The sequence below is a fragment of the Oncorhynchus nerka genome, unplaced genomic scaffold (genome assembly GCF_034236695.1).
Source record: "Oncorhynchus nerka isolate Pitt River unplaced genomic scaffold, Oner_Uvic_2.0 unplaced_scaffold_1101, whole genome shotgun sequence".
NCBI classification, from domain to species: domain Eukaryota; kingdom Metazoa; phylum Chordata; class Actinopteri; order Salmoniformes; family Salmonidae; genus Oncorhynchus; species Oncorhynchus nerka.
In genome coordinates, this window is record NW_027040217.1 from 153,957 (window position 1) to 172,660 (window position 18,704).

Genomic DNA, 18,704 nt, shown 5'->3' on the forward strand with positions numbered 1-18,704 from the left:
TCAGAGAAACACACACACACAGAGAAACACACACACACACACTCAGAGAAACACACACACACAGAGAAACACACACACACACACTCAGAGAAACACACACACACACACTCAGAGAAACACACACACACTCAGAGAAACACACACACACACACTCAGAGAAACACACACACACACACACTCAGAGAAACACACACACTCAGAGAAACACACACACACACACACACCCAGAGAAACACACACACTCACACAGAGAAACACACACACACACACACACACACAGAGAAACACACACACTCAGAGAAACACACACACACTCACACATACACACACTCAGAGAAACACACACACACACTCACACACAGAGAAACACACACACACACTCACACTCAGAGAAACACACACACACTCAGAGAAACACACACACACAGAGAAACACACACACACACACACTCACACATACACACACTCAGAGAAATACACACACTCAGAGAAACACACACTCAGAGAAACACACACTCAGAGAAACACACACACACAGAGAAACACACACACACACACAGAGAAACACACACACTCACACTCAGAGAAACACACACACACACACTCAGAGAAACACACACACACACAGAGAAACACACACACTCACACTCAGAGAAACACACACACTCACACTCAGAGAAACACACACACACTCAGAGAAACACACACACTCACACTCAGAGAAACACACACACACTCAGAGAAACACACACACACACACTCAGAGAAACACACACACACACACACTCAGAGAAACACACACACACACACACACTCAGAGAAACACACACACACACATTATCTTACACAGATGTGTAATGTTTTCAGGACAGGTGCCAGTTCCTACCGAGCCTGCTTTTCCTTCCACTCATCCTACTCTGAGGTGAGACACCTGCCTGCCGATCTGTCTGTCTGCCTCGGTCTGTGCCTGTCTGCCTCTGTGTGATACTCTTCTCTTCTTCCTGTTTTCAGATAAAAGACTTCCTGTCTTATCTCCAGCCAATCAACATCTACCCCAGTGTCATTCCTATTGGCCGAACTCACGCTGATGTCACGGAGCTGTGAGCCAGTCATCCTCTATACACTGAATGTCTTCTCTACACCCCAACTCCCTAATACCCCAATCCCCAACCCCATTATGCCCCAAACCCCTAATACCCCAACCCCATTATGCCCCAACCCCCTAATACCCATACCCCAACCCCCTAATAACCCAACCCCCTAATACTCCCACCCCTAATACCATACCCCTAATAACCATACCCGAACCCCCTAATACTCCAACCCCCCAATACTCCGACCCCTAATACCCATACGCCCTAATAACCATACGCCAACCCCTAATAACCCAACCCCCTAATACTCCAACCCCTAATACCCATACCCCCTAATACCCATACGCCTACCCCTAATACCCATACCCCTAATACCCATACGCCAACCCCTAATAACCCAACCCCCTAATACCCATACGCCAACCCCTTACACTACGATATAAAGAATGATTAGCAGACTTAGGGATGACATGCCAGCAACAAACGCTGACACTACACATCCAAGTATATCTGACCATATTATGAAAGACAAGAATTGTACTTTTGAATTCTGTGAAGTCAGTGTCTAGGAGGTGGTTATTGTTGTCTGTCAACAACAAGCCACCAGGGTCTGACAATCTAGATGGAAAGTTACTGAGGATGATAGCAGACGATATTGCCACTCTTATTTGCCACATCTTCAATCCAAGCCTACTAGAGAGTGTGTGCCCTCAGGCCTGGAGGGAAGCTAAAGTCATTCTGCCACCTAAGAATAGTAAAGCCCCCTTTACTGGCTCAAATAGCCGACCAATCAGCCTGTTTACCACCAACCCTTAGTAAACTTCTGGAAGAAATGGTGTTTGACCAGATACAATGCTATTTCACCCTAAACAAATTGACAACAGACTTTCAGCACGCTTATGGAGAAGGACATTCAACAAGCACAGCACTTGACTGAAGATTGGCTGAGAGAAATTGATGATAAAATGATTGTGGGGTCTGTCTTGTTAGACTTCAGTGCAGATTTGGACAAGATTGATCAGAGTCTGCTGCTGGAAAGACATGTGTTGTGGCTTTACACCCCCTGCTATAATGTGGATAAAGAGTTACCTGTCTAACAGAACACAGAGGGTGTTATGGCTTTACACCCCCTGCTATAATGTGGATAAAGAGTTACCTGTCTAACAGAACACAGAGGGTGTTATGGCTTTACACCCCCTGCTATAATGTGGATAAAGAGTTACCTGTCTAACAGAACACAGAGGGTGTTATGGCTTTACACCCCTGCTATAATGTGGATAAAGAGTTACCTGTCTAACAGAACACAGAGGGTGTTATGGCTTTACACCCCCTGCTATAATGTGGATAAAGAGTTACCTGTCTAACAGAACACAGAGGGTGTTATGGCTTTACACCCCCTGCTATAATGTGGATAAAGAGTTACCTGTCTAACAGAACACAGAGGGTGTTATGGCTTTACACCCCCTGCTATAATGTGGATAAAGAGTTACCTGTCTAACAGAACACAGAGGGTGTTATGGCTTTACACCCCCTGCTATAATGTGGATAAAGAGTTACCTGTCTAACAGAACACAGAGGGTGTTATGGCTTTACACCCCCTGCTATAATGTGGATGAAGAGTTACCTGTCTAACAGAACACAGAGGGTGTTATGGCTTTACACCCCCTGCTATAATGTGGATAAAGAGTTACCTGTCTAACAGAACACAGAGGGTGTTATGGCTTTACACCCCCTGCTATAATGTGGATAAAGAGATACCTGTCTAACAGAACACAGAGGGTGTTATGGATTTACACCCCCTGCTATAATGTGGATGAAGAGTTACCTGTCTAACAGAACACAGAGGGTGTTATGGCTTTACACCCCCTGCTATAATGTGGAACACAGAGGGTAAAGATAATGTTACCTGTCTAACAGAACACAGAGGGTGTTATGGCTTTACACCCCTGCTATAATGTGGATAAAGAGTTACCTGTCTAACAGAACACAGAGGGTGTTATGGCTTTACACCCCCTGCTATAATGTGGATAAAGAGTTACCTGTCTAACAGAACACAGAGGGTGTTATGGCTTTACACCCCCTGCTATAATGTGGATAAAGAGTTACCTGTCTAACAGAACACAGAGGGTGTTATGGCTTTACACCCCCTGCTATAATGTGGATGAAGAGTTACCTGTCTAACAGAACACAGAGGGTGTTGTGGCTTTACACCCCCTGCTATAATGTGGATAAAGAGTTACCTGTCTAACAGAACACAGAGGGTGTAACACCCCCTGCTATAATGTGGATAAAGAGTTACCTGTCTAACAGAACACAGAGGGTGTTATGGCTTTACACCCCCTGCTATAATGTGGATGAAGAGTTACCTGTCTAACAGAACACAGAGGGTGTTATGGCTTTACATCCCCTGATAGAATGTGGATAAAGAGTTACCTGTCTAACAGAACACAGAGGGTGTAATGGCTTTACACCCCCTGCTATAATGTGGATAAAGAGTTACCTGTCTAACAGAACACAGAGGGTGTTATGGCTTTACACCCCCTGCTATAATGTGGATAAAGAGTTACCTGTCTAACCGAACACAGAGGGTGTTATGGCTTTACACCCCCTGCTATAATGTGGATAAAGAGTTACCTGTCTAACAGAACACAGAGGGTGTTATGGCTTTACACCCCCTGCTATAATGTGGATAAAGAGTTACCTGTCTAACAGAACACAGAGGTGTTATGGCTTTACACCCCTGCTATAATGTGGATAAAGAGTTACCTGTCTAACAGAACACAGAGGGTGTTATGGCTTTACACCCCTGCTATAATGTGGATAAAGAGTTACCTGTCTAACAGAACACAGAGGGTGTTATGGCTTTACACCCCTGCTATAATGTGGATGAAGAGTTACCTGTCTAACAGAACACAGAGGGTGTTATGGCTTTACACCCCCTGCTATAATGTGGATAAAGAGTTACCTGTCTTTACACATAATGAACACAGAACACAGGGTGTAACACCCCTGCTATAATGTGGATAAAGAGTTACCTGTCTAACAGAACACAGAGGGTGTGATGGCTTTACACCCCCTGCTATAATGTGGATGAAGAGTTACCTGTCTAACAGAACACAGAGGGTGTTATGGCTTTACACCCCCTGCTATAATGTGGATAAAGAGTTACCTGTCTAACCGAACACAGAGGGTGTTATGGCTTTACACCCCCTGCTATAATGTGGATAAAGAGTTACCTGTCTAACAGAACACAGAGGGTGTTATGGCTTTACACCCCCTGCTATAATGTGGATAAAGAGTTACCTGTCTAACAGAACACAGAGGGTGTTCTTTAATGGAAGCCTCTCCAACATAATCCAGGTAGAATCAGGCATTCTCCAGGGCAGCTGTTTAGGACCCTTGCTGTTTTCAATTTTTACTAACGACATGCCACTGACTGAGTTTCTATGTATGCGGATGACTCATTATACACATCAGCTACTACAGCGACTGAAATGACTGCAACAAAGAGCTGCAGTTAGTTTCAGAGTGGGCGGCAAGGAATAAGTTAGCCCTAAATATGTTTAAAACTAAAAGCATTGAATTTGGAACAAAACACTCACTAAACCCCAACTAAATCTTGTATTAAATCACGTGGAAATTGAGCAAGTTGAGATGGCTAAACTTCTTGGAGTAACACTAGATTGTAAACTGTCATGGTCAAAACATGTTGATACAACAGTAGCTAAGATGGATAGAAGTCTGTCCATAAGAAAGCTCTGCTCTACCTTCTTAACAACACTATCAACAAGACCGGTCCTACAGACCCTAGTTTCTACCTTCTTAACAACACTATCAACAAGGCAGGTCCTACAGGCCCTAGTTTCTACCTTCTTAACAACACTATCAACAAGGCAGGTCCTACAGGCCCTAGTTTCTACCTTCTTAACAACACTATCAACAAGGCAGGTCCTACAGGCCCTTGTTTTGTCGCACCTGGACTACTGTTCAGTCGTGTGGTCAGGTACCACAAAAAAGGACTTAGGAAAATTGCAATTGTCTCAGAACAGGGAAGCATGGCTGGCCCTTGGATGTTCAGAGAGCGAATATTAATAAATATTAATTTCAATCTCTCCTGGCTCAAAGTGGAGGAGAGTGACTTCATCACTACTTTTATTTTTGAGAGGTATTGACATGTTGAATGTACCGAGCCTGTCTGTCTAAACTACTAGCACACAGCTAGGACACCCATGCATACCCCACAAGACCACCAGAGGTCTCTTCACAGTCCCCAAGTCCAGAACAGACTATGGGAGGCGCACAGTACTACATAGAGCCATGACTACATGGAACTCTATTCCACAGTACTACATAGAGCCATGACTACATGGAACTCTATTCCACATCAGGTAACTGATGCAAGCAGTAGATTTAGATTTTTAAAAACCCCTTATGGAACAGCGAGGACTGTGAAGCATTACAAACATGGGCACAGACACACGCATACACACTAACACACGCACTATACATACACATGGATGTGGTAGTGGTGGAGTAGGGGCATGAGGGCACACAGTAGGTTGTGAAAATGGTATAAACTGCCTTCAATTTGCTGGACTTGGCAGGAACTAATGGGGATCCATAATAAACCCCAGGAAGAGTAGCTGCTGCCTTGGCAGGAACTAATGGGGATCCATAATAAACCCCAGGAAGAGTAGCTGCTGCCTTGGCAGGAACTAATGGGGATCCATAATAAACCCCAGGAAGAGTAGCTGCTGTCTTGGCAGGAACTAATGGGGATCTATAATAAACCCCAGGAAGAGTAGCTGCTGTCTTGGCAGGAACTAATGGGGATCCATAATAAACCCCAGGAAGAGTAGCTGCTGCCTTGGCAGGAACTAATGGGGATCCATAATAAACCCCAGGAAGAGTAGCTGCTGCCTTGGCAGGAACTAATGGGGATCCATAATAAACCCCAGGAAGAGTAGCTGCTGCCTTGGCAGGAACTAATGGGGATCCATAATAAACCTCAGGAAGAGTAGCTGCTGCCTTGGCAGGAACTAATGGGGATCCATAATAAACCCCAGGAAGAGTAGCTGCTGCCTTGGCAGGAACTAATGGGGATCCATAATAAACCCCAGGAAGAGTAGCTGCTGCCTTGGCAGGAACTAATGGGGATCCATAATAAACCCCAGGAAGAGTAGCTGCTGCCTTGGCAGGAACTAATGGGGATCCATAATAAACCCCAGGAATAGTAGCTGCTGCCTTGGCAGGAACTAATGGGGATCCATAATAAACCCCAGGAAGAGTAGCTGCTGCCTTGTCAGGAACTAATGGGGATCCATAATAAACCCCAGGAAGAGTAGCTGCTGCCTTGGCAGGAACTAATGGGGATCCATAATAAACCCCAGGAAGAGTAGCTGCTGCCTTGGCAGGACCTAATGGGGATCCATAATAAACCCCAGGAAGAGTAGCTGCTGCCTTGGCAGGAACTAATGGGGATCCATAATAAACCCCAGGAAGAGTAGCTGCTGCCTTGGCAGGAACTAATGGGGATCCATAATAAACCCCAGGAAGAGTAGCTGCTGCCTTGGCAGGAACTAATGGGGATCCATAATAAACCCCAGGAAGAGTAGCTGCTGTCTTGGCAGGAACTAATGGGGATCCATAATAAACCCCAGGAAGAGTAGCTGCTGTCTTGGCAGGAACTAATGGGGATCCATAATAAACCCCAGGAAGAGTAGCTGCTGCCTTGGCAGGAACTAATGGGGATCCATGGAAGAGTATCTGCTGCTTGGCAATGGGGATCCTAATAAACCCCAGGAAGAGATCCATAATAAAAACCCCAGGAAGAGTAGCTGCTGCCTTGGCAGGAACTAATGGGGATCCATAATAAACCCCAGGAATAATAAACCCCAGGAAGAGTAGCTGCTGCCTTGGCAGGACCTAATGGGGATCCATAATAAACCCCAGGAAGAGTAGCTGCTGCCTTGGCAGGAACTAATGGGGATCCATAATAAACCCCAGGAAGAGTAGCTGCTGCCTTGGCTGGACCTAATGGGGATCCATAATAAACCCCAGGAAGAGTAGCTGCTGCCTTGGCAGGAACTAATGGGGATCCATAATAAACCCCAGGAAGAGTAGCTGCTGCCTTGGCAGGAACTAATGGGGATCCATAATAAACCCCAGGACCTAATGGGGATCCATAATAAACCCCAGGAAGAGTAGCTGCTGCCTTGGCAGGACCTAATGGGGATCCATAATAAACCCCAGGAAGAGTAGCTGCTGCCATAATAAATACAAATACCTTAGCCGGCCAACCCCCTTACACCCCAGCCCTTACCCCCAACACCCTAAAGGCGCCAGCATGCTTCAGTTTGTTGGGTTAACATCATACACTGAACTACAATATAAACACAACCATGTCAAAGGTCTGACTTTGTGACATCAGCTGATGTAAGAAGGGCTTTATAAATACATTTCATTGATTGATTTCTGGGTTCCTGTAAGGACCCTGGCAACGCTGTTCTGCACAAGCTGCAGCCTGTGGATGCTTTTTGAGGGAGAGAACAGGACAGTGATGTTTCTCAGGTGAAATAATGATTTTTTTTGTTGGTCACAGGTGCCTTCAAAAAAAAAAAGTAGGGGCGTGGGTCAGAGAACCAGGCAGTATCTGGTGTGGGTCAGAGAACCAGGCAGTATCTGGTGTGGGTCAGAGAACCAGGCAGTATCTGGTGTGGGTCAGAGAACCAGGCAGTATCTGGTGGGTCAGAGAACCAGGCAGTATCTGGCGTGGGTCAGAGAACCAGGCAGTATCTGGCGTGGGTCAGAGAACCAGGCAGTATCTGGCGTGGGTCAGAGAACCAGGCAGTATCTGGCGTGGGTCAGAGAACCAGGCAGTATCTGGCGTGGGTCAGAGAACCAGGCAGTATCTGGCGTGGGTCAGAGAACCAGGCAGTATCTGGCGTGGGTCAGAGAACCAGGCAGTATCTGGCGTGGGTCAGAGAACCAGGCAGTATCTGGCGTGGGTCAGAGAACCAGGCAGTATCTGGCGTGGGTCAGAGAACCAGGCAGTATCTGGCGTGGGTCAGAGAACCAGGCAGTATCTGGCGTGGGTCAGAGAACCAGGCAGTATCCAGGCAGGCAGTATCTGGCGTGGGTCAGAGAACCAGGCAGTATCTGGCGTGGGTCAGAGAACCAGGCAGTATCTGGCGTGGGTCAGAGAACCAGGCAGTATCTGGCGTGGGTCAGAGAACCAGGCAGTATCTGGTGTGCCCACCATTTGTCATGGGTCTCCTTCAGAGTTGATCAGGCTGTTGATTGTGGAATGTTGTCCAGGCTGCGTATCTGGGTATTGGCGTGGAACACGCTCAGATCCCAGACATGCTCAATGGGGTGACGTGTCTGGTGAGTAGGCCATGGAAGAACTGGAACATGTTCAGCTTCAGGCAGTAATCTGTGTCAGATCCTAACCATGGGGCCGTGCTTTATCATGCTGAAACACGAGGTGATGACGGTGGATGAATGGCACCAATGGGCCTCAGGATCTGTGCACTCATTGTCATTGATAAAACCGTTGTCTGCAGTATCTGGCGCCCCATGTGACAGTCATAGTGACAGTGGGGTTATGGCCCCATAGTGACAGTGGGGTTATCTGTGACAGTGGGTCATGGCCCCAGAACCCCAGTGACAGTATCTGTGACAGTGGGTCATAGTGACAGTGGGGTTATGGCCCCATAGTGACAGTTATGGCCCCAGTGACAGTGATGGCCCCATAGTGACAGGTTATGGCCCCATAGTGACAGTGGGGTTATGGCCCCATGACAGTGGGTTATGGCCCCATAGTGACAGTGGGGTTATGGCCCCATAGTGACAGTGGGGTTATGGCCCCATAGTGACAGTGGGGTTATGGCCCCATAGTGACAGTGGGGTTATGGCCCCATAGTGACAGTGGGGTTATGGCCCCATAGTGACTGTGACAGTGATGGCCCCATAGTGACAGTGGGGTTATGGCCCCAGAGTGACAGTGGTGGCCCCATAGTGACAGTGGCAGTGAGGTTATGGCCCCATGTGACAGTGGGGTTATGGCCCCATGATTGTGGACAGTGTTGTCCCCATCTGACAGTGAGGTTAATAGTGACAGTGGGGTTATGGCCCCATAGTGACAGTGGGGTTATGGCCCCATAGTGACAGTGGGGTTATGGCTGTGACAGTGGGGTTATGGCCCCATAGTGACAGTGGGGTTATGGATAGTGACAGTGGGGTTATGGCCCCATAGTGACAGTGGGGTTATGGCCCCATAGTGACAGTGGGGTTATGGCCCCATGTGACAGTGGGGTTATGGCCCCATAGTGACAGTGGGTTATGGCCCCATAGTGACAGTGTTATGGCCCCATAGTGACAGTGGGGGTTATGGCCCCATAGTGACAGTGGGGTTATGGCCCCATAGTGACAGTGGGGTTATGGCCCCATAGTGACAGTGGGGTTATGGCCCCATAGTGACAGTGGGGTTATGGCCCCATAGTGACTGGGGTTATGGCAGTGAGTGGGGTTATGGCCCCATAGTGACAGTGGGGTTATGGCCCCATAGTGACAGTGAATGGCCCCATAGTGACAGTGGGGTTATGGCCCCCATAGTGACAGTGGGGTTATGGCCCCATAGTGACAGTGGGGTTATGGCCCCATAGTGACAGTGGGGTTATGGCCCCATAGTGACAGTGGGGTTATGGCCCCATAGTGACAGTGGGGTTATGGCCCCATGTGACAGTGGGGTTATGGCCCCATAGTGACAGTGGGGTTATGGCCCCATAGTGACAGTGGGGTTATGGCCCCATAGTGACAGTGGGGTTATGGCCCCATAGTGACAGTGGGGTTATGGCCCCATAGTGACAGTGGGGTTATGGCCCCATAGTGACAGTGGGGTTATGGCCCCATAGTGACAGTGGGGTTATGGCCCCATAGTGACAGTGGGGTTATGGCCCCATAGTGACAGTGGGGTTATGGCCCCCATAGTGACAGTGGGGTTATGGCCCCATAGTGACAGTGGGGTTATGGCCCCATAGTGACAGTGGGGTTATGGCCCCATAGTGACAGTGGGGTTATGGCCCCATAGTGACAGTGGGGTTATGGCCCCATAGTGACAGTGGGGTTATGGCCCCAGTGACAGTGGGGTTATGGCCCCATAGTGACAGTGGGGTTATGGCCCCATAGTGACAGTGGGGTTATGGCCCCATAGTGACAGTGGGGTTATGGCCCCATAGTGACAGTGGGGTTATGGCCCCATAGTGACAGTGGGGTTATGGCCCCATAGTGACAGTGGGGTTATGGCCCCATAGTGACAGTGGGGTGACAGTATGGCCCCATGGTGACAGTGGGGTTATGGCCCCATAGTGACAGTGGGGTTATGGCCCCATGGTGACAGTGGGGTTATGGCCCCATGTGACAGTGATGGCCCCATAGTGACAGTGGGGTTATGGCCCCATAGTGACAGTGGGGGCCCCATAGTGACAGTGGGGTGGCCCCATAGTGACAGTGGGGTTATGGCCCCATGTGACAGTGGGGTTATGGCCCCATGGTGACAGTGGGGTTATGGCCCCATAGTGACAGTGGGGTTATGGCCCCATAGTGACAGTGGGGTTATGGCCCCATGGTGATGGCCCCAGTGGGGTTATGGCCCCATAGTGACAGTGGGGTTATGGCCCCATGGTGACAGTGGGGTTATGGCCCCATGGTGACAGTGGGGTTATGGCCCCATGGACAGTGGGGTTATGGCCCCATAGTGACAGTGGGGTTATGGCCCCATGGTGACAGTGGGGTTATGGCCCCATGGTGACAGTGGGGTTATGGCCCCATAGTGACAGTGGGGTTATGGCCCCATAGTGACAGTGGGGTTATGGCCCCATAGTGACAGTGGGGTTATGGCCCCATAGTGACAGGGTGATGTTCACAACGTTATCAGCAAACCACTCGCCCACCACAACACTATAAAAGCTATCTGCCAGGTACAGTTGAAATCACGATTCCTCCGTGAAAGCACATTTCTCCAGCGTGCCGAACTGCAGTCGGGTCAAGACCCTGCTGAGGACGACGAGCACGCAGATGAGCTTCCCCAAGGCGGTTTCTTATAGTTTGTGCAGAACTTCTACTGTTTCATCAGCTGTCCGGGTGGCTGGTCTCAGATGGTCTCGCAGGTGAAGAAGTCAGATGTGGAGGTCCTTGGCTGGTGTGGTTACACGTGGTCTGAGGTGAAGAAGTCAGATGTGGAGGTCCTTGGCTGGTGTGGTTACACGTGGTCTGAGGTGAAGAAGTCAGATGTGGAGGTCCTTGGCTGGTGTGGTTACACGTGGTCTGTGGAGGTCCTTGGCTGGTGTGGTTACACGTGGTCTGAGGTGAAGAAGTCAGATGTGGAGGTCCTTGGCTGGTGTGGTTACACGTGGTCTGAGGTGAAGAAGTCAGATGTGGAGGTCCTTGGCTGGTGTGGTTACACGTGGTCTGAGGTGAAGAAGTCAGATGTGAGGCTGGCTTGAGGTTACACGTGGTCTGCCAGATGTGGAGGTCCTTGACTGGTGTGGTTAACGTGGTCTGAGGTGAAGAAGTCAGATGTGGAGGTCCTTGGCTGGTGTGGTTATGGTCTGAGGTGAAGAAGTCAGATGTGGAGGTCCTTGGCTGGTGTGGTTAATGGTCTGTGGTTGTGAGGCTGGTTGGACGTACTGCCAAGTTCTCTAAAATGACGTTGGAGGCGGCTTATGGTAGAGATATTAACAAATGATCTGGCAACAGCTCTGGTGGATATTCCTGCAGTCAGCATGCTCCCTCAACATGAGAGCTCTGTGTTGTGTGACAAAACGGCACATTTTAGAATGGCCTTTTATTGTCCCCAGCACGAGGTGCACCTGTGTAATGATAATTCTGTTCAAATCAGCTTCTTGATATGCCACACCTGTCAGGTGGATGGATTATCTTGGCAAATGAGAAATACTCACTAACAGGAATGTCAAATCTATTCACAACATTTGAGAAATGTTTTTTTTTATGCATTTGGAACTTTTCTGGGATCTTTTTATTTCAGCTCCTGAAACATGGGACCAACACTTTACAAGTTGTGTTAATATTTTTGTTCAGTGTATGAACTCTACCGTACTGTTTCGGCTGGGAAGCATGCGGATGTCTTAACCCTTAGACCCAATGCTGTTGAATCCATGACAGGACTGTGGAGAATTAGGGCTGTTTGTGTGTGGACAGTGCATTGGGAAAGTATTCAGACCCCTTCACCTTTTCTTTGCCTTATTCTAAAATGGATTCAATGTTTTTTTTCCTCATACCCCCATAATAACAAAGCAAAAACAGGTTAAGGCATTTTTTGCAAATGTATCAAATATTTAAAAAATATCACATTTATATAAGTATTCAGACCCTTTACTCAATACTTTGAAGCACCTTTGGCAGAGATTACAGCCTCAAGTCTTCTTGGGTCTGATGCTACAAGTTTGGCACACCTGTATTTGTGGAGTTTCTCCCATTCTTCTCTGCAGATCCTCTCAAGCTCTGTCAGGTTGGATGGGGAACGTCGCTGCGCAGCTATTTTCAGGTCTTTCCAGAGCTGTTCGATCAGGTTCAAGTTCGGGCTCTGGCTGGGCCACTCAAGGACATTCAGAGACTTGTCCCAAAGCCACTCCTGCGTTGGCTTGGCTGTGTGCTTAGGGCCGTTGTCTTGTTGGAAGGTGAACCTTCACCCCAGTCTGATGTCCTAAGGATCTCTCTGTACTTTGCTCCGTTCATCTCTCCCTAGATCCTGACTAGTCTCTCAGTCCCTGCCGCTGAAAAACACCACCATAGCGTGATGCTGCCACCACCATGCTTCACCGTAGGGATGGTATTGTCCAGGTGATGAGCGGCGCCTGGTTTTCTCAGACGTGACACTTGGCATTCAGGCCAAATAGTTCAATCTTGTTTCTCATGGTCTGAGAATCCTTTAGCTGCCTTTTGGCAAACTTCAAGCGTGCTGTCGTGCCTTTAACAGAGGAGTGGCTTCCGTCTGGCCACTCTACCATAAAGGCCTGATTGGTGGAGTGCTGCAGAGATGGTTGTCCTTCTGGAAGGTTCCCATCTCCACAGAGGAACTCTGGAGCTCTGTCAGAGCGACCATCGGGTTCTTGGTCACCTCCTGACTGGGCGGCCAGCTCTAGGAAGTGTCTTGGTGGTTCCAAACTTCTTCCATTGAAGAATGATGGAGACCACTGTGTTCTTGGGGACCTTCAATACTGCAGATGTCTTTTGGTACCTTTCCCCAGATCTGTGCCTCGACACAATCCTGTCTCTGAGCTCTACGGAGGATTCCTTCAACCTCGTGGCTTGGGTTTTGCTCTACCTTCAACCTCGTGGCTTGGGTTTTGCTCTTTCCTTTCCAAATCATTTACCACAGGTGGACTCCCAAGTTGTAGAAACATCGATGATGAATGGAAACCAGGATGCACCTGAGCTCAATTGAGTCTCAGAGCAAAGGGTCTGAATACTAATCAGGTCTGACCCTGATGTGAATCACCTTTCTGTGTAGATGGATTGAATAATTGCAGAAAGGGTCTGAATACTAATCAGGTCTGACCCTGATGTGAATCAGCTTTCTGTGTAGATGGATTGAATAATTGCAGAAAGGGTCTGAATACTAATCAGGTCTGACCCTGATGTGAATCAGCTTTCTGTGTAGATGGATTGAATAATTGCAGAAAGGGTCTGAATACTAATCAGGTCTGACCCTGATGTGAATCACTTTCTGTGTAGATGGATTGAATAATTGCAGAAAGGGTCTGAATACTAATCAGGTCTGACCCTGATGTGAATCAGCTTTCTGTGTAGATGGATTGAATAATTGCAGAAAGGGTCTGAATACTAATCAGGTCTGACCCTGATGTGAATCAGCTTTCTGTGTAGATGGATTGAATAATTGTTTTCCTCCATTGTCTGAATACTGTAACCTAACAACATGTGGAACAAGGAAGGGTCTGAATACTTTCTGCAGATGGATTGAATAATTGCAGAATGTGTAACCGTATGTCTCCAGGCTGAAGTCTAGGTCTGACCCTATGTCTCCAGGTTGAATCTATGTGTAACTGTGTGATGGTTGAATAATTGCAACCGTATGTCTCAGGCTGAAGTCTATGTGTAATCAGGTCTGACCCAGGTTGAAGTCTATGTGTCTGTGTGTCTCCAGGTTGAATCTATTGTAAAGGGTCTGAAGGTTAATCAGGTCTAACCGTGATGTGAATCAGGTTGAAGTCTGTGTAACCGATGGATCTCCAGGCTGAAGTCTGCAGAAAGGTCTGTCTCCAGGCTGAAGTCTGTGTCTATGTCTCCAGGCTGAAGTCTGTGTCTGTATGTCTCCAGGCTTGAATCTATGTGTTTTCCTCCATGTCTCAGGCTGAAGTCTATGTGTAACCGTATGTCTCCAGGCTGAAGTCTGGAAGTGTGTCTCCAGGCTGAAGTCTATTTCCGTGTGCTCCAGGCTGCATCTAGTTAACCATATGTGTCCAGGCTGAATGTGTAACCGTGTGTCTCCAGGTTGAAGTCTATGTGTAACCGTGTGTCTCAGGCTGAAGTCTGTGTGTAACCGTATGTCTCAGGCTGATGTCTGTGTGTGAACCGTGTGTCTCAGGCTGAAGTCTATGTGTGTGAATGTATGTCTCCAGGTTGAAGTCTATGTGTAACCGTATGTCTCCAGGTTGAAGTCTATGTGTAACCGTGTGTCTCCAGGCTGAAGTCTGTGTAACCGTGTGTCTCCAGGCTGAAGTCTATGTGTAACCGTGTGTCTCAGGCTGAAGTCTGTGTAACCGTGTGTCTCAGGCTGAAGTCTGTGTGTAACCGTGTGTCTCAGGTTGAAGTCTATGTGTAACCGTGTGTCTCCAGGCTGAAGTCTATGTGTGTGAATGTGTGTCTCAGGCTGAAGTCTGTGTAACCGTATGTCTCAGGCTGAAGTCTATGTGTAACCGTGTGTCTCCAGGCTGAAGTCTATGTGTAACCGTGTGTCTCAGGCTGAAGTCTGTGTAACCGTGTCTCCAGGCTGAAGTCTGTGTAACCGTGTGTCTCCAGGCTGAAGTCTGTGTAACCGTGTGTCTCAGGCTGAAGTCTATGTGTAACCGTGTGTCTCAGGCTGAAGTCTATGTGTAACCGTGTGTCTCAGGCTGAAGTCTATGTGTAGGGACCGGTCCTCCTCGGCTGTGATCTACAGACCTCTGGGAACACTGAAACGCACCAGACCAGAGCAGCACACCCACGGTGAGACTCTCTCTCCTGACCACAGCCAGCTATCCCTTCCAACCAGCCTTTCTACATTATTTCACTGCTTTGTGATTGCCTCTGTTGTTTATACCAGGTGTGGACTGTGCCGATTGGCTGTTTGAGGCGGACCTGGCCCCTGTCAGGAAGAGGGTGATGATGCAGGAGGCCACACCCACAACGCTCCCTAACCCCCCCGACGAACCTCTACCCCTAACACACATACCTCTCACCACAGGAGACTACATGGACTGTACCGAATCTAATGATGATGATGAGGAGGAGAGAGACCTGGAGGAAGAAGAGAGTGGTGGGGAGAGAGACGAGGGGTCTGTGTCTAATTCTGGCACCCCTCCTCCTCGCTGGGAGGAGTTTTTCACCACGGAGATACTGACGGACAGCCAGACCAGCCAACCACACTCCTGCTCGCACACAAGCCCCTCTCACTCCACACTCACAGGCTCCCAGACCCCAGAGCTGTTTGTTGATGACTACGCCAAACTCCCTCGCCGTCAATTCCTCTCTCGGCTGGGCGAGGCCTGAGTCAGGCTGAAAGCATGCTCATCCAATCAGAAGACCGGTGTCAGGGAGATGCATTGACCAATCTGGATGCTGGGGGAGGAGAGAGTGGCAGCCACACTCACCAATCAGAGCCAACGGAGTCTCAGGTGTCATCAGACTTTGACATCCCGTCTACGCCGGAGTCACACACCTGGACTGTACAGGAGACTGGACACCAGGACAGGAAGTCAGGCCCTCTGACCCCGTCTACGCCGGATCTGGACCAGACGACCTCAGCGATCTGTACAGGAGACTGGCCGCTGGAGAGGAAGTGGTCACCAGGACAGGAAGTCAGGCCCTCTGACCCCGTCTACGCCGGAGTCACACACCCTGGACCAGACGACCTCAGCGATCTGTACAGGAGACTGGCCGCTGGAGAGGAAGTGGTCACCAGGACAGGAAGTCAGGCCCTCTGACCCCGTCTACCTCTTTGTATATAGACCGAGGGAAGAGGAAGCGAGACATTCCACCCACTAGTTTCTTCTGATTCTTATACAGTCAATGAGCTGAACAGACCAAACCCAGCTGCTAATGCATTGGTGCCTATGGGAGAGCAATCACCTTAAGCAGAACGGAACTTTGTGGCCATGATATACAGTAGCTTAGTAATGTCCGAACCTTAACTCTGATCATTCCATCCAGGTGACCACTTTAAAATGGTGGAAGCCCTCAATGTCCAGGTTATGTGTAAGAGGAGTCCATCTCTGTTATAGAGTTAATGGATGATTGTGGGTTCTTGACAATGTCTTCCTCACCCAGAAAATAGTCGACTTGAAGTTGGACAAAAACAGACAATTGATTAATGCATATATACGATTTTATGTGTGGGTCCATAGCATTATCTACACAGACCATATCCATGCCCTACTTTGTTATAGAGACACCATAGTCATGCCCTACTTTGTTATAGAGACACCATAGTCATGCCCTATATACGCCTGGCCTATCAGGGCCAAGAGAAACCACAGCTACTCCTCGACCACCCTGGGAAATGTTCAGTAGGGAAGTAACAGTCTTTCTGCGGTCTCTCAACTGGAGTCTGCTCCTGCCAGGCTAACGCAGTTCTGTAGAGAATAAAGTCTGTTGTAGCTGTTCTGAACGGTAGAGAATAAAGTCTGTTGTAGCTGAACTGTAGAGAATAAAGTCTGTTGTAGCCGTTCTGAACTGTAGAGAATAAAGTCTGTTGTAGCTGAACTGTAGAGAATAAAGTCTGTTGTAGCTGTTCTGAACTGTAGAGAATAAAGTCTGTTGTAGCTGAACTGTAGAGAATAAAGTCTGTTGTAGCTGAACTGTAGAGAATAAAGTCTGTTGTAGCCGTTCTGAACTGTAGAGAATAAAGTCTGTTGTAGCTGAACTGTAGAGAATAAAGTCTGTTGTAGCCGTTCTGAACTGTAGAGAATAAAGTCTGTTGTAGCCGTTCTGAACTGTAGAGAATAAAGTCTGTTGTAGCCGTTCTGAACTGTAGAGAATAAAGTCTGTTGTAGCTGAACTGTAGAGAATAAAGTCTGTTGTAGCCGTTCTGAACTGTAGAGAATAAAGTCTGTTGTAGCTGTTCTGAACTGTAGAGAATAAAGTCTGTTGTAGCCGTTCTGAACTGTAGAGAATAAAGTCTGTTGTAGCCGTTCTGAACTGTAGAGAATAAAGTCTGTTGTAGCCGTTCTGAACTGTAGAGAATAAAGTCTGTTGTAGCCGTTCTGAACTGTAGAGAATAAAGTCTGTTGTAGCCGTTCTGAACTGTAGAGAATAAAGTCTGTTGTAGCTGTTCTGAACTGTAGAGAATAAAGTCTGTTGTAGCCGTTCTGAACTGTAGAGAATAAAGTCTGTTGTAGCTGTTCTGAACTGTAGAGAATAAAGTCTGTTGTAGCTGAACTGTAGAGAATAAAGTCTGTTGTAGCCGTTCTGAACTGTAGAGAATAAAGTCTGTTGTAGCCGTTCTGAACTGTAGAGAATAAAGTCTGTTGTAGCTGAACTGTAGAGAATAAAGTCTGTTGTAGCTGTTCTGAACTGTAGAGAATAAAGTCTGTTGTAGCTGTTCTGAACTGTAGAGAATAAAGTCTGTTGTAGCTGAACTGTAGAGAATAAAGTCTGTTGTAGCTGTTCTGAACTGTAGAGAATAAAGTCTGTTGTAGCTGTTCTGAACTGTAGAGAATAAAGTCTGTTGTAGCTGTTCTGAACTGTAGAGAATAAAGTCTGTTGTAGCCGTTCTGAACTGTAGAGAATAAAGTCTGTTGTAGCCGTTCTGAACTGTAGAGAATAAAGTCTGTTGTAGCTGTTCTGAACTGTAGAGAATAAAGTCTGTTGTAGCTGAACTGTAGAGAATAAAGTCTGTTGTAGCTGTTCTGAACTGTAGAGAATAAAGTCTGTTGTAGCCGTTCTGAACTGTAGAGAATAAAGTCTGTTGTAGCTGAACTGTAGAGAATAAAGGAACCAAGTTTAAACCAAAATGTCTTTATTTAAACCTTAAAAAGAACTTCAACAACAAGTGTAGTGACATTAACTTGGAGCTCGTGGTGAAATCAGGAGGCTGCTGATATACTGATGGCTTCAGTCTTCCCACTGTTCTGCTCCACAGAATCAAGTGGAGAGACCCGTCCCTGAAACACACACACCACACAGCTGACATGGAGAGACCCGTCCCTGAAACACACACAATACACAGCTCTGGAGAGACCCGTCCCTGTAGAGAATACACACCACACAGCTGACATGGAGAGACCCGTCCCTGAAACACACACACCAAAGTCAGCTGACATGGAGAGACCCGTCCCTGAAACACACAATACACACAGCTCACATGGAATA

The 18,704-nt window shown here is 47.8% G+C and overlaps 1 protein-coding gene across 1 annotated transcript in view; it reads left to right on the forward strand.

The window, feature by feature from the left end:
- The window catches only part of LOC135570108 (protein artemis-like), a 38,042-nt gene extending 19,575 nt beyond the window's left edge, over positions 1 to 18,467 (forward strand). The window contains 6 exon segments of the mRNA XM_065016175.1: positions 868 to 922; positions 1,012 to 1,100; positions 15,247 to 15,341; positions 15,439 to 15,831; positions 15,834 to 16,053; positions 16,231 to 18,467. Of these exon segments, the coding sequence (XP_064872247.1) occupies positions 868 to 922; positions 1,012 to 1,100; positions 15,247 to 15,341; positions 15,439 to 15,831; positions 15,834 to 16,053; positions 16,231 to 16,318 (940 nt within the window). The 3' untranslated portion in view covers positions 16,319 to 18,467.
- Positions 18,468 to 18,704: the final 237 nt, after the last annotated feature.